This window comes from Theropithecus gelada, chromosome 9, assembly GCF_003255815.1.
Source record: "Theropithecus gelada isolate Dixy chromosome 9, Tgel_1.0, whole genome shotgun sequence".
NCBI lineage: Eukaryota > Metazoa > Chordata > Mammalia > Primates > Cercopithecidae > Theropithecus > Theropithecus gelada.
Window position 1 is genome coordinate 62350748 of NC_037677.1, and position 20782 is coordinate 62371529.

The 20782-nt window shown below is 50.5% G+C and overlaps 1 protein-coding gene across 6 annotated transcripts in view; it reads right to left on the reverse strand.

Moving 5' to 3' along the window:
• CDH23 (cadherin related 23) overlaps positions 1-20782 on the reverse strand; it is a 419472-nt gene that overhangs the window by 195762 nt on the left and 202928 nt on the right. For all 6 annotated transcript variants that reach the window (XM_025397731.1, XM_025397736.1, XM_025397735.1 and 3 more), the window contains 2 exons: positions 3416-3528; positions 1650-1838 (listed from right to left, as the gene is read on the reverse strand). In XM_025397731.1, coding sequence (XP_025253516.1) covers positions 1650-1838; positions 3416-3528 — 302 coding nt within the window. The remainder of the gene's footprint in view (positions 1-1649; positions 1839-3415; positions 3529-20782) is intronic.

Consider the following 20782-nt stretch of genomic DNA (forward strand, 5'->3'; position numbering starts at 1 on the left):
CAACACACTGTTGACTCCTTGGGACAAGGACCATGGGTTATACTTGGCTCCCCAAGAGGCTAAATATAGCTCCTTGTAAACAGTAGGTGATCAATACATACTTTAGTTACCTCAGACAGATAGGTATGGAATGCCTTAGCAGGAGGTGGAGACACACATGTACACACACACACACACATGTGCACACACACCTGAGCACACACACATGCACATGGTGGGACTGACTTGCCCACGTGCCCTGAGTCCTTGGGGGAACCGTGTCTGGTTGAGAGGAGCTGACGGAAGTGGGCAAGAGACGTGGGCAGAGGGGCTCCTGGGTCAACAGGGAGGGCCGCTTGCTAAGCAGCCAGAGTAGAGACGGCTCCTCCGAGGGTGGTGGAGGAAGACCAGCCTGGAGCAAAGCCACCACGGCAGACCCACGCAAGGAGTAATTGAAGAGAAGCACCTCAGGCTGGAAAACCTAATGGAATTCCTGAGCAGAGTGGGCCAGGAGGACCAGCAGTAATAAATAGAAGTCCTATTAGCATGGCAGCTGCTGACAGGCAGGGAGATGGGGCACAAGGAGAGGTGAGGGCAGGGGAGGAGGCAGGCTGAGAGGGTCCTGAAGGGATGGAGACCTGGCCCCAACTCATAGAGGCCTGGCCGCCCTGCTCCTCCCCACCCTTGCCCCTGTGATGCAGGGTGTGGCAGGAGCAGTGCAGGGGGCTGCCCCCAACCTGAGCCTCCTTCCTTGTCCTCTGCAGCTCTCCCTTACTTCCTTTTAAGACTGGTTCCAGCCAGGGCGGACCCCTGGTGATGCAGGGGTCTTCTTATGGCGTGGCATCCCCTCCAAAGCACTTAGGTCCTTTCACTCTTCACATGGAAAAGTTGGGGTCATTATTACATCAAAAATAGGAATTAGACTTTCTGCTAAGGTCATTATTTGAACAGGAGCAAAAATGAGTACAGGCATCCCAGAGAGGGCAGCAGATGATCCATCAGGGTGTGTGAAAATACACATATGGTTTATTTCTACTTTTTTTTTTTTTTGAGATGGAGTCTTGCTCTTGTTGCCCAGGCTGGAATACAACGGTGCTATCTCAGCTCACCGCAAACTCCACCTCCCAGGTTCAAGCGATTCTCCTGCCTCAGCCTCTCACATAGCTGGGATTACAGGTGCCTGCCACCACGCCCGGCTAATTTTTGTATTTTTAGTAGAGACGGGGTTTCGCCACGTTGGCCAGGCTGGTCTCGAACTTCTGACTTTGTGATCTGCCGGCCTCCCAAAGTGTTGGGATTACAGGCGTGAGCCACTGCACCTGGCCTTATTTCTACCTTTTAAAATTGCATTTTTGTGCATGCTTTACAATGTCTCTACTAGATTAGTATGATGATCATGTACGTAACTTCTAAATAATAACCACACATATGGAAACATGTGCTCACATGTTTTTTGCAGGGTGTAGGGGGTAATCCAAAAGTAGAGACTAGTGATTTTTTTTTTTTTTCAGCCTTATTTATCCTCAGAACCTACCAGGAGTGGGGTGCTGCAATGTTTGTTTCTATTTTATAGCTGAGGACCTGGACAGCCCAGGCAGGGGGGTGGTCCGGATGGGTGGTGGGCCCAGATGGGTGGTGGGTTTGCATGGGCCATGTGTCCAGGGACTCACCTCATCCTTGTCCACCACCTGGATGAAGAGTGGAAGGGCAAAGCCGACCTGTGCCAGCTCAGTGATGGCCACGCTGTACTCGGAGCTGTTGAACTCCGGGGCGTTGTCATTGATGTCAATAACCAGGATATTGAAGGTCGTGGTGACTGTAGCGTCAGATGGGGTGCGGTCATCGTTCAGCTCCGTGCCCTGCGGACAGAGACCGGTCACCCCGGGGTGAAGGCAGCTAATCACAGCAACAGCTCTTGCTTACCAAGGACTTTCTCAGCACCAGCCACTGTGCTTCAATGTGAATGATCCCATCTAATCCTCACCCCAACTCCAGGAGGAAGATTTTATCGTTAGCATCCCCATTTTAGTGATAAGGAAACTGAGGCTCAGAGAGATTAAGTAACTTGTACAAGGATTCACAGCCAGAGTCGATTTCTAGCTCAGGTAGTAGGAGCCTAAGACGGATAGCAGATGGATGAGATGGGGTGAGGACAAGACAGATCTGGGGGTTCATTGAGGGACAAGGGGGAAGTCTTCATCCTCTTTGGCAGATGGTGAAACTGAGGCCAAGAATGTTTGTGCTGGTGGTTAATCAAGACAACTGAGCATCTGCTATGTCCTGAACCCTGTGCTCGGCACTGGGGGTCAGCGTCAGCATAGATGGACTGATTCAGATAACTGGGTGTCCAGTCTGTGGGCCAGAGCCATGGGCCCAGAAGTGCCCGTTCCCAGTTCTGACTTCAACCTGAATCTGAATCTCTCCGGGTAAGAGACACAGGAACAGATACCTTTCAATAGCTTCCCAGGGGATTCGGGTTCACAGCTAAGTGTGAGAACACACCCCCACATTTTATATAAAGACAGAAAGAGTTCAAGTCCCACAGTGGGGTGCTGGGACCAGGGGGCAGCTCTCTCTGGTGGACCTGACCACCTCACCTCCATGGGAGGAGAGCGGACAGGAGGGAAGGACGGTGGTGTGAGCACACCCTCCCATGGCTAACCCACACCTGAACAGCAGGGCCTCTCAAGGTCAAGGACAGCAATTAAGGGCCAGGCTGGGCTGCACCGTCCTCCCCATGGAAATGGAAGGGCCTCCTTCCCAGAGCCCCTGGCCTCAGTCTTTGGGCCGCCCATTTCTCTCAATTGATGGCTGATGGCCTGGGCTGGGAAGAGCCCCTGTGGCTCAGACAGGATCCATACCCCCAAATGGGTTTCTCAGGGAATGGCTCTGCAAGTCACTGATTTGAATTAAAACCGATCGTGAGTGGCAGGCGGCTGCAGGGGGTGTGGGACTGTAGCTCTGCCTCACACTCTGGGGTGGGGACCCCAGCACCTCCTTTCCTCCCTGCTGCATTGCTGTTTCTTAACCCAGGAAGCCGTGGCACTTGGAAGTGGGACAGAACCCCAGAAACGGGGCAAGTTCCAGAATTCTAGGTGGCTGCAACAGAGAACTTGGAATCCTGGGACAACAGTAAGGAAGGACCACAGGATGAGCACCTACTGTGTGCCTCCCACTGAGAGGGCATACAAGTTCCATCCCATGTGGTTGTTGATAATGGATGTGGCACGCCCAGCACACCTACAACTTCATAATTTGGGTGCCTTCCTAATGGGGCCCTGGGCACAGCCCCGGGAGGCAGTGCAGGGTGAGAGCACGGAAGCGATGTGCTTCTGGAGCCACCACCGGGGCAGGAGCCCTTGGACACCGCTGGAGGCTGGCATCTGAGCGGGGGCATCCCCTCTACCTGCGGTGGAGGTGCCCATGTAGTTCTCACCTTCACAGTCAGGATGAAGCCATGGCTGTACAGGGGGTTCTCCCGGTCCAGCAGGCCATTCAAGGTCAGTGCTCCGCTGATGTAGTCCAGGGCAAAGATGCTGTTGGTATTCCCTGCAAGAGAGAGAAGCATTCAGGTGTGACCGGGCACAGGGGGGCATGGAGCTGGGGCCAGGGCTCCTCTCTGGGCATTAAAGACTCATCAGTTACTGAAATGAATGCTGGTTCAAGAGTAACAGAAAGAGCCCTGGAGTCCATGGAGCAGCCGGCAGACAGCACCAGGTCCCAGAAGGAGAACAGCGTGGCCTTTCCCATCTCCTTCTGGTCTCGCTGACCCAGCTATGGACAAAGTCTTGGTTTGGTGCTACTATGCTTTAACACTTCCCTAGACTCGCTTGATTTCTTTTTTAACAAAGAGAGAGCAGGCTTCAGGCTCAGAGCCTTCCAGAGGGAGTGGACACCAGCCAGGATGCAGTAACCTGGTTTTGTTTCTCTTGTGCTTATTCTTATGGTCTGGTTCTATTCTATTCTATTCTATTCTATTCTATTCTATTCTATTCTATTCTATTCTATTCTATCCTATTCTATTCTATTCATTTTCAATTTATGACAGTGATGTAAAGTTTCCTTTTACAACAAATGTAAATTAAAGACATAATTAAAAAATAAGTACTATGTTAAGTACTTATTAAAATTTAAGATATGTATTTAAAGTCCTGGCAAAAATTATCTATGAGCCACACTTGCCTCAAACCTATGTCTCTGTAAACCCACGCCTCTCCCTCTGCCAGCTTCAATTTCTGCTTCCTCTCCACAGAAACTCACACTGGCATCCTTGGGTTTCTCCAGATCACTATGCTCTTTCCTGCCTCCTCATCTTTTAGCGTCTGTCTTTCTCTCTTGTCCTCACCCTCTGCCTAGCTCAGTGCCAGCCTCTTCTTCTCCTCCTCCAGAAAGGCAGTCCTGACTTCTCTAACTGGCCCCTTCCAGTCCCCACAGGCAGTAGTCACTGTTTTGTAACTAACTGTTCCCCAGTTGCTTCTTGGGTGTTAATTGGATCTCCTTTCCCGGCCCTCTGAAGATGAGGACCTTTCATGACTGTCCCTTAAGGTACCTGGCCAATGCTGGGCACACAGTGGCAGGCATGTTCCCCACCTGGGCTAGTCCTGCATGGGCTGCTGCCTTGCCCATATGCCCTTCCCACCAGCCTGTGAATTCACCTGGGAAAATCCCAATTCCATTCGGCTCTCTCTTCATGAACCTGTTTGTTGGCTCATTCACATACTCACTCACTCCCATTCATTCACCCACCCAGCAGTCTCTGGGGTAGGCTTTCCTATAGCAGGCCCTGAGCTGGGCGCTGTTGGGCATGCAGATATCAGCGTGCCAGGAATTCTGACGCCAAAGCACTTGCAGCCTAGTAAGTGATCTCTGGTACTCACCAGAATCAGCATCTCTGAGTTCACAGCAGGGAGAGGCTGTTTACAGATGGGAAATCTCAAAGAAGGAAAGCTCCATAGAGGAGATGTCATTAATTCCCTGGAACACTGACTGGCTGTGTGACCTCGGGCAACTTACCTAACCCCTCTGTGCCCTGGTTTCCTCACTTGTGAAATACAGATAATAATGGCATCTGCCTCATAGGGTTATGAGGATTAAATAAGTGTGAAAGTATAGATATATTGCTTTGGGACCATTCCTGGCACAAAATAAGTGTTGTCATTGTTATCATTTGAGGTGGTTCCTGGAGAACGAGCAGGACTGGGGAAGAGGATGGATGGGCACTGATTCCATTAATACCCAAGAATTAATACCCAAGCCTTCAACACCTGTAGGTGAACACCAGAATCACCGTGGAAGCAGCTGTAGCTCCCAGGTCTTCCCCTTCCCCATCTCTAAAGGGATCTGCATGTACCAGAGGCTCATAGCATCTCTTGGATTAACTAGGGAAAAAGTCAAGGGTCGGGGCAATTTCCTCTTCTAACTTTAGACTTCGGGACAGAACCTATTCTCAGTGAACCCATGCTGAGTCACCTGCCTGTGCTAGTCAGCACGGCAGCTTACTTCTACCCAGGTTGGTGGCTAGTGGCCGCTCTCACCTGTCCTCCCAGCCCACTGCATGGGCTTGGCAAGGCCAGGGAGAAGATGCAGAGAGTGGGGCCTGTTTAGAACTCAGTCTATCAGTCTATGGCTTCAGAATCTCTAACATGGGGCCAGCCCAGGAGAGGGTGTCACTGTAGCTATCCCCTTGCCTAAGGCTTCCTTTCCCAGCCATAGAGAGACCTAGGTGCCTTCCTGCTGGGTTTTGTATGGCTGTGTTTGCATAGTGGGGAGTTGTGGGGACAGGATTGCAAAGAGGCATACAAATGTGTGATAGAAGGGAGTTCCTTTAGCTGAGAATTTTGCTGCTAGAGAAACGATATGTGTGCTTTCATCTGTTCATTCATTCAACAAACAGTTATTGTGCTTCTCTAATGAGCATACAGGCAGGGCACGGTGGCTCACGCCTGTAATCCCAGCACTTTGGGAGGTGGAGGCAGGCAGATCACTTGAGGTCGGGAGTTCAAGACCAGCCTGGCCAACATCTCTACTAAAAATACAAAAAATTAGCTGGGTGTGGTGGCGCATGTCTGTAATTCCAGCTACTCAGGAGGCTGAGGCATAAGAATCGCTTGAAGCTGGGAGGCAGAGGTTGCAGTGAGCCAAGATCACGCCACTGCACTCCAGCCTGGGTGACAGAGCAAGACTCTGTCTCAAAAAACATATATTATATGTTATATATATACATATAAATATGTATATATATACTGGTGATACATTTTAATCGGGGCCACAGTGCTCAACCAGGTAATCACAGTACAGGGTGATCAGTGCTGTGGTTGGGTGAAGCAGAGGCCGTGCAGGGCCGTGTAGGGGCTGAGGTCCTCTGAGCCCCTAAGGTTGAGCTGAAGGGCTGCCCTGAGGCAAGACCTCAGAGCCTCCAGCCTCCCACCCCTGCCCCAATATGCTCACAGGCAGGGGTCCCCTCCCCAGCCCCCACAGACAGCATCCCGGCATTCCAGATTTTCATATAAATATCCTTTTTTCAATAAAGGAAGCTATCAAATGTTTAACTAAATGTGATTCAATTTTTATCTTTGTGAGATTTTTCTTATAAATCATTCACAAACCTGAAGCCCCTTGTTGAATGATGTGCTTTCGCTTTTGGTTTGAAAAATAGGGGTTTCAACCCTGGAACACTCACTTGCATTTCTTCACTCAGCTTTTACGCCCCGTTCATGTCCACACTGTCCACCCCAAACCCAGCATCTGTCTCCAGCACATAAGACACCCCATGCCCCAACCTAGGCAACCTTCTCCAACAAACCTGCAGGCAAGTACCCCCCACACGGTCCACATTCAACCAAACTCAAGACACACACACACACACACACACACACACACACACTTCTTTTTCACACATCTGTTTGCATGGAGTACACCTTCCCACCTCCTGCCAAGCACCGGTGACTAACTCCCCGGATCAACACCCAGAAAGAGCCACACCTAGGGAGCCGACAAGGCCACCTGAGTGAGGACTGACTCAGTGAGATGCTTGGTAAGATGTTCTTACTGTCACCATAGCAACGCTGGCGCTTGCTGGGATGCTGCTAGGCTTGAGCAGGGGCAGGAGATGAGCCCTGCGCCCTAAGCTAGAAAGGCCGAGGGCGTGTCTCATTCAAAGATTCATTGATTTTTTTATTCACGCATTCCTTCAAGTTCATATTGAGCACCTACTGTGTGCAAGGTGTTGGAGAATCAGGAAAGAAAAGCAGGCAAAGTTCATGCCTTCAGTCTCATATGAATCGTCTGTGAAGACAGACATTCATGATATAACCACACAATTGAAAGTGTAAGTACTTGCTGAGCTAAGGCCCCTGAAGAGAAGCAATTTGGAAAACAGAAATGATTAAGATTACACCCTTTGGAGACAGACTGCATGGGTTCAAATCATGGTTCTGCTACTCAATGGCTGTGTGACCTTGATCAAGTGACTTATATGTGGGCCTCAGTTTCTTGGTCTGTAAAATGGGGGTAATAATAGAACCCACCCCAGGCTGTCACTTTAAGGATTAAATAAGTTAATACAGTGCTGGGGACATAGGAAGCTCCGAACAAATGTTGGCTGCCTGTGCTTTACCAAGATGGTACCACCGTGGTCTCTCCCACCGCCCCAGCAGCCTGTGGCTACAGCTGTTTTCCCCGCAGTGACACTGAGCCAACCCCACACTTTTACCAGGACAACCTCACCACAGAGGGCTAGTGTTTATAGGCTGCCCTGGCCTGAGGCCGAGAACAAAACCCTCAGGCCCACAGGGCCCTGAACCCAGAGCTCTGGCCTCTGCTCCCTGCTCATTCAGGATGGTGGGTGCAGAGAACTCCACTTCCCTGCCTCACTGCCCTCCCTTCTTCCCACACTTCCACATCCTCCCCTCCACAGGCGCTGTGGGCTTGGCAGCCACACATGCAAGTTTCTCTGCTCTCCTGGAAACTAATACCTCCGTGTCGGCCTTCTGGTCTCCCAGACATTCTTTATCCAAGTCCCATGGGGGGCTGGGGGGCTGGGGGCGCTCACCAGGGATGCCTTTCATCTGTTCAGCCCCACTGCTGAGCAGAAGGGCAGCTGCTTTCCCCGGGCGGACAGGTGCTGTCCTGAGTTCCGGGGTGGGGGTGTATCTGGTAGGGGAGGGGTTTTGGAGGTGCGGTGGGGGTTGCACTTTTACCACTGTAAGGATTCTGGGAACTAGTGATTCAAAGTGATCACAAAAGAAAAAAGCAGGTCATTACTGGCCCTGTTGGTTTTCCTGGGGGCAACCACCTCCTCTAGGAGCTCCAGGAATCAAGACCTTTTCAGATTTGCAAGAGAGAGGCTGGGAGGAATGAATCATGTGTGAAAGGCTGCTGGGCGGGGGTGGGGGGTGGGGGTGGGGATTGCAGTCTTCATTCTCCTATTTATTAAAAAGTAGTAGCCACTACTTATCAAACACCATGTACCAGGCACTGAGCTAAGCTGTTTGCACAATCACATCACCTATTCGTTGCAACCACCTTATAAGAAGATATCCCATCTTTTGTGTGAGGAAGCAGGCTCAGAGATGTTCAATAACTTGCCTAAGGTCACATGGCCAGCAAGTGACCAGCTTGGACTTAGATTTACATTTCTCTTTTTCTACCTGCAAGCATTCGCTTTCCACACATTTGTGCACATTCTGTGCCCGGGCCTGTGCTATGGGGCAAGGAAACAGGATGAGGCAAATAAGAGATCATCATCCTTCATAGAGTGCAGTGTCAACAAAGTGACTTCTTCCCCAAGAGGGAGTCCTAGGGCTGGGCACAGTGGCTCATACCTGTAATCCCAGCACATTGGGAGGCCGAGGTGGACGCATTACTTGAGGTCAGGAGTTCAAGAACAGTGTGGCCAACACAGTGAAACCCCATCTCTACTACAAATACAAACATTAGCCAGGTGTGGTGGCAGGTGCCTATAATCCAAGCACTCGGGAGGCTGAGGCAGGAGAATTGTTTTAACCCGGGAGGCAGAGGTTGCAGTGAGCCAAGATCATGCCATTGTTCACTCCAGCCTGGGTGACAAAGTGAGACTCCATCACACACACACACGAGGGAGTCCTTACACATTCTGGAAAGTTCTAAATAAATTCCTCCATGGTAGAGTTTTACACGGCAGCAGAATGCCCATGTTGTGATGTCTTCCAGGTAGCTGGGGAGGTGGCCTACCACGGGGACTGGTGGGGGAAGGTAAGGCTAGAGACAAGAGCTGTCAGCACAATGGGCCGGCGACGTTTGTCAGACACTGGGGAAAAGAGCACCAGGCGAGGCTGGCCTTTATGGCAGATGTATAATTGGACGAGTATAAGCAGGAATATCTAGAAGGCAGTGAAGGAGACAGAGAGGCAATGGCCAGAGAGGTAGATGGGAGACCAGGCTAGTGCCGGGTGCCCAGAGTCAGGAAAGGAGGCAGTCCTGAGAAAGAGACGATCAGCAGGGTCAGATACAGCAGAGAGCTCAGGAAGAGGAAGGTCTGGCAAAGGCCACTGACTGCGTCTTCAGATGTCCCCAGAGTCAGACTTTAAGATACTGAGGGACGGTGGGGCAGGGATGTGGGGACAGTGAGTGCAGGTGCTCAGGTGCTGCTGCCCAGAGTTTGGTGTAAAAAACAAGGCAAAAGGCTGAGTGGCAGCTAGAGGGCACCGCAGAGTCAAGCAAAGGGCTTCTGCTGTTTTCCAGCTGGTCAAAGGGAGTGGGAGAGGGAGAGGGAAGTGGACTGGGAGGGGCTGCAGCAGGGGGTAGAAGGTCCGATGTGTGTGTGAGCGGGGGCAGCTCTCTCTCTTTGAGCCATGTGGGGCAGGGGAGCTTAGGCTCATCCCCCTATCTCTTTCTTCTTCCAGGCTGGAAGGCTACCCCGCTTCACGCACCCTGCTCCACCTGCAGCATCGCCCCTCCTGCCTGCTGCCAAATCTCATCATTCCCACATCTTGTCCCCTTGTTATCTCATCGGCAGCATCTTGACCCACAGCGGAGCTGGGTCTGGGCGAAAAGCAGTTTAGTGAGTGGCCGGTGGTGCGTGCGGGAACACAGGCTGATGACTTTCAATTGCTTTGTCTGCTCCGCTGGGCTAACAGCCCCTGCGTCCTGCCTCTGCTCTCCTGCACTCAGAGTTAAAGGAAAACCCAAGGCTTCCTACTCAGCCTGGGAACTGCTCTTTCTGAAGGTCCAGTATCACCTGCTATAGGAAGCCCACCCGTATGTCTCGCCTGGAGGCTCTGCCACCTCTGGCTCCTCTGAGCCCTTGAGTGCCGGGCTCAAAACTCATGAGGCAGCTGCCTTGTGCGGTGGAGCCTCTTTAATTGTCATGCCTGGAGACCAGCGTGGCCTTGAGGATAAGGGCCGGGGTCTCAGGCTGCCATGTCTGGCAGTCCCCAGAACAGCGCTCATTATGTATTTGTTGGATGGCCTGAAGTTTCTCTTCCTCCCTCTGCAGCAATTCCAAAGGGTCAACCAGTATGTAAGAGGCAGCGGCATACTTGGGGCCTAGTCCTGTATTGGGGCTGCAGGGGAGAGAAGAGAAGAAAAAAGCCATGGCTTATGAGGAGCTCGGGATCTTAGGAGCTGGGCATAAGCAGCCATCTCTTTAAACGGCAGTGTCTGAATGGAGGTGGGAGGCTGGATGAGATTGACCTGTGCGGCCCTCATCCCCACTGTGGCCTCTGTCTTGGTCACCTGGTCCTGCCCAGGTCCAGCGTCAGGGACCTTACCCGGGGAAGGGAGCAGAACCGGCATTTGCTTCCATTCCTTCCAATGGTCTCTCTTCTAGTCATGGTCTGTGCCTGGAGTCTATTACGTCAACACCCTGGTGAAGACCGCCTACTGAGCATGAACTTGCAGGGTGTGAAAAAGATCTAGGTTCCAACAACAGCTCCACCACTTACCAGTTGTGAGACCTCCTGCAAACCACTCATTCCTTTGGGCCAAATTCCCCGTCTGTAAAGTGTGGATAACAGCTCCCACCTCACCAGGCTGTGTGAGCATCAGGTGAGATCATGTACATAAGGCACTTATTGTGGTGCCTGACACGTAGTAGGTGGACACTTTGGTTTCTTCTTTCCTGCCACGCCTTTTTCCTTTTTTTTCTTTTCTTTTCTTTCTTTCCTTTTGTTTTGAGACAGAGTCTTGTTCTGTCACCCAGGCTGGAGTGTAGTGGCTTGATCACAGTTCACTGCAGCCTTAACCTCTCCAGCTCAAGCGATCCTCTCACCTCAGCCTCCCTCGTAGCTGGGACTGCAGGTGCACACCACTGCGCTCAGCTAATTTTTGTATTTTTTGTAGAGACAGGATTTCACCATGTTGCCCAGGCTGGTCTTGAGCCCCTGGGCTCAAGCAATCCTCTGACCTCGGCCTCCCAAAGTGCTGGGATTACAGGTGTGAGCCACCACACCTGGCCACGCCTGTTTTTGGAATAGTAGAATCAGAGCAAGCTGGTCCCAGCTGTGGCCCCTCTCACCCAGTTGTGAGGGGCAGGTCCTACAATGGCCAGCATGGACTGAGTTCTGAGTTCTTACCTTGTGCGGGGCACTGCGCAAAGTGTTTTGTATGCATGTCTCATTCAGTCTCACAAAACTCGAGACAGACACACTATCCCCATCTCACAGAGGAGGAAACTGAGGCACAGAGAGGTTAAAAATAACCTGCACTCGATCATCCAGGCAGTGAGAGGTGGAGCAAGGAATTAAACTCAGCTTCCAGGAAGCTAAATAGTTCATGTCCCATTCAGAGGCCCTGGCCCTTCCTGTCTCCCCTGCCACATGTAGCCCATTAAGCAGTTGCATGTGGGCAGCCTAAGCCCCTGGGACCCTGGCACAGGCTGGCCTGCAGGCCCTTTGCTATCCAGTGGAGCCATATCATTTTGACTGGTATACAGTTGTATCACTGTATAATGAAAACTGGGAGCCAGTATGAGATATGGGCTTTGAGCAAGACATCTTATGAATTAAAAATTGTTACTTAGCTGCCTGATGACAAAAGGGGCCTGCATCCTGGTTGGCATCTGGGCTGGGCTGCATTCAACAGCCACACGATCAACATATGGCAACCAGCGGTGTGGGTTACCTCGGCTTTCAACCAGGAGAGGGGACCAGCCGAGAGTCTGCTGCTGCATAAGGATTCTGGGTCAGGCGGGGTGGGGGAAGACTGCCCCTCCCCAAAGCTTCCCAAGCTGGCTGGAGCCTCTTCCTGCAGATCCGCTCTGTGTGCATTCAGGCCTCCACTCAAATGTCATTCCTCGGATTCCTCTCCAGTTACCCCTACCTTCCCACCCTCACCCCTGTCACTCTCTCTCCACTATCCTCTTTTATTTATTTCAAAGCACTTCTACTTTCTGAACCTCTCTTCCATCTGTTTATGTGTTTCTTATGGTCTGTTTCTCCCTACTGGAATGTAAGCCCCAGGAGGGCAGGACTGGTTTCCCCAAGTGCCCAGCAGATGCCTAGCAGGTGACCAATCAATGTTTTCTGAATGGATGAATGGGCCACAGCAGGACTGTCTGAGGGCCACTCTGAGGCTGGTCCAAAAGGCTACGGAGCAGAGCAATACTGGGGTGACTCCTGATGTCACACATCCTAAAGACGCCACAGCTGCACTAGCGCCCATGAGGAGGGACCAGCCAATTAGCAATTCCAGTTGGGGCTGTAGTACCCTCCTGATGCAGCCATAGTGATATGTTTGTTTCAGCTGAGCCGTCTCAGTTAATTACAGTTATTACTGTCCAGTCAGGGCGAGACAACCTTCCAGTCCCTCAAGTAGGTGTGAACTGCAGTCTGCTTGTCTTACAGGCATTTTACACAACAACAGTTTTTATCAAGCTCACTTAAACCAACAAATGATACCTCTCCTAATAAGGCTACACACTGGACCCTGATTAATTTGCTAATAACTGGCTCCAATTTATGAAGCATTAACTCAAGTGGCCAAAGATAGTGAAATCTATCATGCCAGTTTGCTAAGGGTCAAGCCACACTCTTCCACTCACAGCAATGCTCTGTGCATGGCTCCCTGTAAAATGGAAAGCCTCAGAGAGGCGGTCCCTGGTCCTCTGAGGATGTTTTGATGGGGACCAGAAAGACATCACCAGGGACTATGGCTGAAATAAGAACCTATTTCCTGAAAAACCTTTACACTGCCATGGAGAGAATTTCTTCAAAGGGAATAATCATGGATGTGTCCATACATGCAGCCACCAGGATGTTCACCATAGTGCTGTTTAGTAAGAAAAACTGGAGATAACCTACATGTCCAACAATAGGGGATTCGTTAAATAAGTTATGATATGAAATCAGCAAGCCACTAAAACGTTGCAGAAGAGATGCTTTAACTTGAAAAAATAGATGTGTTTATGACGTGTTTGAAAAAGGGACAGTGATAGCACAGTTCCATAAGATAATTTTTTTGGCTTAAAAAATGTGTGCATAGAAAAAAGGAATAAAATGTTAGCAAAATGTGAACACAGATTGTCTGAGTGATAGTGCTAGGACAGAGGTTTTCAGACTCAGCACTGTGGCATTTGGGGCTGGATAATTCTTTGTTGTGGGAGACGGTCCTGTGCATTGTGAGTTGTTCAGCAGCACCCCTGGCCTCTACGCACTAGATGCTGGTAGCACTTTCCCCGAGATGTGACAACCAAAAGCATCTCCAGACATTGCCAAATGTCTCCTGAGAGGCAAAGTCGCCCCAATGAAGAACCATTGCTCCAGTCATCTCAACCTTCTCTTTTGATTGATCTGCATTACATTTGTTGTCTTTCTTTTTTTAAAAAAATGTCAATACAAGTTCCTTTAAAATTAATCCCCAAAGTTCTACAACTTCCTAGTGGTGACAGTTGCACAGCACTGTGAATGTAATTAATGCCGCGGAACTGCACACTTTAAAACGGTAAATTTTATGTTATTTATATTTTACTGCACCAAAAACAAAAACAAAAAACAAAAAAAAAACACACCCAACGTTTGATGGTGTGTGTCTTTGTGTTCCAACTTGGTGCTAGATGCAGGCTGCTTTGTGAACTGATTCATTTTAATGTGCAATTCTTCCTCTCCCTGGGTTACCACCATTACTAACAACAATTCACCGGATTTAATCTCCCTGAGGGCAGTGGCCTTTCCCGCCTTGGTCTAGCCACATGAGCCGGGATGAAGGAAGGAGTCCGCTCACAGACGAGCTGCGAGGCACTGAAAGGTGAGGCCTCTGCTTCCAAGCAGCATCTAATCTAGATGAGGAAACAGGACCTATGCCAAAAAGGGGCCCTGTCCTGCTGAGGGCGGCTTGCCAGGCCCCAGAAGATTCCGTGGGAGGCTGGAGGAGGAGGAACTCCTTCAGCTGGGCCTTGGAGGGCAGTGCGGGGGTCAGTATGGAGGAAGAGGGCACTCCTGCTGGGGAGACTGGCCTGAGCAAAAGGGTGGAGGTGGGACCACGGCTTCCCAGGTGGGGAGCCAGCAGGAGGAGCAGAGAATTCACAGGAGGCCGTCAGGAGAGGCTGATGCCCAGAGGAGGAAGCAGTTTGGATTTTTGTCTGGCTTTGAAGAGTTCCTGCGCAGGTGGGCTGGAGGCAGGAAAGCCTGCTGGTGACGAGGGCATGGACTGGGTGATGGTAGTGAGAAAAGGGACAATGACAACGGCTGACATTTCTTGTGGGCCCGCTGCATGGCAGGCGAGGTGCTCAGTACTTCATGTGCGTTGGTCAGTTACTCCTCAAGGCCTCCCTCTATAAGAGCATCATCATTATTATTCCACTCTTTGCTTTTACATTTTTTTTTTTAATTTTTTGTATTTTTGGAGACAGAATGTCACTCTGTCACCCAGCCTGGAGTGCAGTGGCACAATCAGCTCATTGCAGTCTCAAACTTCTAGGCTCAAGGGATCCTCCTGCCTCAGCCTCGCATGTTGCTTAGATTACAGGTATGAGCCTCCATGCCTGGTCTCCCATTATTATTGTTATTCCCATTTTACAGGTGAGAAAACAGAGGCACAGAGAGATTAAATGATTTGCCTGAAGTCACAACACTGGTCAGTGGCAGAGCCAGGATTCCAGGCCAGCCTGTCTGCCTCTAGAGACTACAGGCTTAGTCCACACAGCTGCCTGCCCCTGAGAGATGGGGAAGATGCGTGCTTCTGCCTGTCGACCAAGTGCTTTACATGTTTGTTCGCATGCACAGTCTCACTGGATCCTCAAAATACCCTGTGAAGCCAGTACTGCTACCTATTTATCAGATGAGGAAACTGAGGCACTGTCAGGTGAAGTGACATGTCCAAGGATACATGGTTACTGAGTGACCATGCTGGGACTAGAACCTGGGTCTTTTGGGTCTCACATAGCCCTCACGGCTGCCATGGGCCTTGTCTCTCCTGTGTGGGACTGGTGCTCCCTCAGCCCTGGGGCCCGGAGTCTGGCCAGGAGGAGAGCAAGGTGAGGAAAAGGAGAGCAGGAAAAGGAGTCCCCCGCTGCTGCCTGCTTGGCACCTGGTTACCTCCAGGGCCTGGGTAGGTGGGCCCAAACACCCGTGCTTCCCCTCAACTGGGGTCTCTCCTTGGGCCAAGAGTGGGAGCCAAGGTGCCCCAGGTCCCCCAGCCTGTGCCTCCTAGAGGGCTGTCTGTTCTGCCTGTCACTGGGCAGGGCCCATATAACTCACCCGAGGCTTGGCACTCAAAAGAGGTCAGGGCTCCGGGAGATTTACAGCCCCGATAAAGCCATCTCAGTCTGCGCCTAAGCAGCGTTTGATATTTGATGATCTGAAAGGCCTTGTCCTGGGGAGGGAGGGCGAAGGGGGAAGGAATGGGGGAGACACTTAAGAAAACAAAGAGGACGGTGATCAGATGCCCAAGGAGAAGAAGGCTCATGGCAGGAGGAGGGGGCACATGCTGTCTATCATCCTGGTCATGTTGTCACCCCCTTCTCTGGCTCCAATCCAGCAACAGGACATGGGAAAGACGGGCCCAGGGATGGAGCTTCTCGGGAAGTGGGGACACCAGAGACCACCTATGTACCACTGGGCCTGTCCATACCAGGCATGGGGTGGGTCATAACCCCAGGGAGCCCACCGTCTAATGGGGAAGATTGGTCACCTTCGGGGAAGGACAAGGCACATGTATGAAGAAGCCAACTGAAGAGCTAATAAAGGAGTGGATGTGAATTTAAGAGACTGGTTTCATCATTTCGGGCTTGTGGACATTCTGAGATTCAGTTTCCTCTTTGGAGGTGAGAATACCTCCCCGGCTCACAGGGCTGTTTAGAGGTTCAGCGAGATAAGGAATCTGAAGATGCTTTACAAACTGTAAAGTGCTGAGCCCATGTCAGGATGCATCAAAGATGGTGAACTGGGTGCCTGGGGCAGGTGGAGCTGTGCAGTGTCACAGACTGGATGACGTTAAGCAGGAAAGACCGGCAGAGCGGGGCAGGGTGGGGTGCAATGGCAGTGACGGGTGCACCCTGAAGTTTGTGGGACAAAGAGGCTTGGTGCCCCTGAACCTTCCCTTCAAATCCTACTGCCCAGGGTCCAGCCTCCCCCTCCAACTGCCATCTGTTCAGTCCTTTGTCTCACATCACTGAGATCATGTGGAAGCAGTGTGGGCCTCAGATGGTACTGAGTTCAAATCCTAGCTCCAATATTTCTAGCTACATGGCCTTGGGCAAGTGACTTCACCTTTGAGCTTCAGTTTCCTCACTTGCCAAATAGGGACACTGACAGACTCTGCCTCTTGGGGCTTCTGGGAGAACAGAGCTGGCACAGAGTGGCTCTCACTGATTCTCCGAGTCCTCTCCATCTTCCCTGCCACCTTTCCTCCATGAACGCTAATCCCGACAGTGCCACGGCTGCCCCCACCCTCCCGCCCCAAGTGCTGTAAGTTCCATAGTGAATGACTTTCAAATCTGTGGAAGGAGAACCCATCACACACACCTTGAGCCGGGTAATTTATGAATCAAATTGTGCTCCGTCAGGACTCTGCAGCCCAGAAATAGATGTGGTCGGACGAGGTTCAGGGAGCCAGCCTCAGACACAGTTATCTTCATAGAAACTGGCCACCAGCTGGTAGAACCAGCCCCGATGATCGACCTTGAGGGGTCCCCTAGGGGCTGCAGAGCCCCCCCTCAGCCCAGGCCCTGCTCCAACGCCTGAAGAGAGAACAGAGATGTGCCTGGGGCTGAGAAGACAGCTGTGACCCTGGGCCAGTCACTTCACTTCTCTGGGCCTCAGAGTTCTCCCCTGTTTAAAAAAGAGGGAGCTTTTCTATGGCAGTGGTTTTTCAAATGACTTTGTTTCCGTAGCAGATTCTTTTATCAGACAAAATTTCACACAGAGCTCCAGTATAGAAAACAGCCAAAAACAGAGCTAGCTGCCCCGGCTGAAGCAGATGATGGGGTGTGGAGTACAGCACCCCCAGCACCCCCTTACCCTCCAAGGGGTTCTGAGGGATGGGGTTCAGAGTCTGGTGATTCAGGGAATTTGGAGATTCCCAGGACGTTTTCAGTTTTAAGATGCCATGGGAGATCTGATCTTTTTGAAAGGGGCAGATATTGCAGTGGCCAGGACCAGGGTTCAAATCTCAGCATTACTTCTCACTAGCTGTGTGACCGTGGGCAAGTTATCTACCCTCTCTGGGCTTTCATTTCTTTAACCATAAAAAGGGGAGAAGTAATTCTTATCTTATAGGACTGATGTGAGGATATAAGCCTACTTAGTTCAGCACAGTGTCCAGCACATCACAAATGCTCAACAAACGTTAGATCTCATTGATAGTAAACTGAGGATAGAGGTGAAAAAGTCATAAGACTTGTAAGTGGTCACACCGAGATTTGAACCCATGGCCTTTAATGCCAATGCCTATATTCTTTCTCCTACTCCTCCCTAGAAACAATGCTTCTAGAAGGCTCTATCAGAAAGGCTGCAGACTGTGCCAGGCCCAGTTTCCTAACGTTGGAGGGTTTTCCAGTATTTGGTCAGTGACTCAGAGTGTAACATCAAAGCAGATGTTTCTGGTCAGGGAATGACTGAAGGAAAAAAACTACAAATTTGGTTAAGCACAAACCCACTCAGCAATGTGGAAAACATCAAACATCTTGGGTTGTACAGAGTATGAGTCAGAGTCATCATGTTTATGAGAAAAGATGGCAAATTTGTCCTACAGAGTCAGAGCCCCCAGTCTGAAACAGAAAGGGTTTCTCCAGGACCTCTGATACCATAGGGTATAGGTAAGGCCAACTTTTAGAAGTTCTGTCGTCTGCTGGGCGTGGTGGCTCATACCTGTAACCCCAGCACTTTGGGAGGCCAAGGTGTGTGGATCACAAGGTCAGGAGATCGAGACTATTGTGGCTAACACGGTGAAATCCCGTCTCTACTAAAAATACAAAAAATTAGCCGGGTGTGGTGGTGCGCATCCGTAGTCCCAGCTATTCAGGAGGCTGAGGCAGGAGAATCGCTTGAACCCGGGAGGCAGAGGTTGCAATGAGCCTAGATCATGCCACTGCACTCCAGCCTGGTGACAGAGCAACACTCTGTCTCAAAAAAAAAAAAAAAAAAAAATTCTGTGGTCAAATAAATCTGGGAAATGCTCAAGAGACATCTTCACTGCAAGACTTGTCAGAGCCTTTAATGTGCTCATGGGCGTTATGACCTGCCAGCACAAGGATATTGTGATGTGGTGTCTCTCTAACTTATTTGACCACAGAGCCCTTTTTGCAAAGCTTATCTCCTGAAGTGTCAGTGGGCCAACCCACTGAAGAAATTGAAGGTGTGGCCGGGTACGGTGGCTCATGCCTGTAATCCCAGCACTTTGGGAGGCCAAGGCGGGTGGATCACCTGAGGTCAGGAGTTTGAGACCAGCCTGGCCAACATGGTAAAACCCTGTCTCTACTAAAAGTACAGAATTAGCTGGGCATGGTGGCACACACCTGTAATTTCAGCTACTTGGGAGGCTGAGGCAGTAGATTCGCTTGAACCTGGGAGGTGGAGGTTGCAGTGAGCTGAGATTGCACAATTGCACTCCAGCCTGGGCAACAAGAGTGAAACTTTGTCTCACCAAAAAAAAAAAAAAAAAGAAAGACAAAAAAGAAAAAAAAAGAAATTGAAGGTGTAAATGGGGCTGTTCCCACAGTTTCCCTCCAGTGGAGTCTGAGCATAGAAGTTAGATGTGTCAAGTGTCAGAGGTGGAAAATGGAAAGATGCTTAAAGCCTAATAGGTTCCAACTTTTCCTTCAACCCCTGGAGAATTGACAATCAGAGACGAGAAGTAACTTGGTCAACAACACACAGCAAGTTAGAAGCAGAACTGGCACCAGATGGGTGGACCAGAAGTCTGGCTCAAGTCTGGGCTCCTGTCCAGGCCACAGGTCATATGTGGCTCTCTGGTCTGCTCTGAGCTTTGGGGACCACACATAAAAGTTTTACTATGGAAAGTTTCAAACAAACACAAATGTAGAGACAAGAGCACAATGAAGCTCTCGGTACCGTCACCCAGATGCAACAATCATCAAAATTTTGCCAATCTTATCTTAAAATCACTGCCCCCCCTCAACACTACCAATTTTTCATGGTGTTATCAGAGCAAATTCCAGTTCATCTTTAAATACTGCATGCATCTCTCATGAGGACTTTCAAAAATGCAACAAAACATGCTATTTTCACCCTAAGCAAAATAAATGATTCCTCAATGTCACCTAAGACACAGTTCACATTCAAGTCAGGGACGCCATTTTTGAAGCCAACATCAGGATCAGAGGTTTTTACCTTTTCTACTCAGTGCTGTAAGAACAGGCCTCTGAGATGATTGAAATCAAAGAAAATGTGCCTTCAACAATAGCTGCAATGTTTCATTTCTTAAACGAGAACAAAAAGAAGAGCAAAAAAGATCCAAAGCAATTATGGCAAAATGTCAACAAATGTTATCAGGGTGGTGAATACATGGGGGTGTGCTGTGTTGGTTTCTGTACTTTTCTAAATATTTAGTATTTCGCATTTGCCAGTGAACTTGGCCCTGCTTCTCTGACAAAGGCCAGGGGTCCTGGGCTGGGATGTGGGGTGGAGTATGGGGTGGGGTGGGTGGTTGGCCATTTCATCCCAGCAGCCTGCCTCCAGAATGCCCTCATCCTCCCAGCTAGAGGCTCAGCCCCAGATGTCACATTATGTCCCAAGCCCTTGGCCAAGTGCCCCACACCAAATAGGCGTTCAGAGAATGCTTGATGAATGAGCCCAGCCAGATAGGGAGGGATGTCCCAAGACGCTCCCATCCCTTGGCTCACACAGGCAGAAACTTTTGCTGAGCAAGCGAGAAACAAGAAAAAGAGAGATGTCCTTGCCTTTTCGACCAGGGAGGAGGCTCCACAACCCAAATCTTTCCAAAGCCTCTGACTGCTTTTTAGAAAAAGAGAAGTCACAGGAGCGACTTTTGGGTCTTTCCCACTGGGCCACCCTACAGATGCATGGCCTGGTGTCCTTCTTAGTTACACAGGTTCCTGGCCCTGCCTCCTTCCCCATCAGCTGGTCTGGGCTACTGACCCCTAGTCTCTTGGCAGGACGGAATGCAGGCTCTCTGGGAAGCACCCCAAAGCAGTGGACACCCTATAGCACCCCCACTCCAAGCTCTGGGTATAGACCCTCCTGGAGGGGGACCAGGACAAACGGTCCTGCTGGAGACAGATGGCGTCACTTGGGGTATTTGCAAGCTTGAGACTCAGCACTCAGAGAAAAGATGAAGTAAACTCTTTGCTTGTGGAGGAAACTCCTGGCACTTCCCCTAGCACCAAGCAGAGCCTCAGAGCCCAAACACT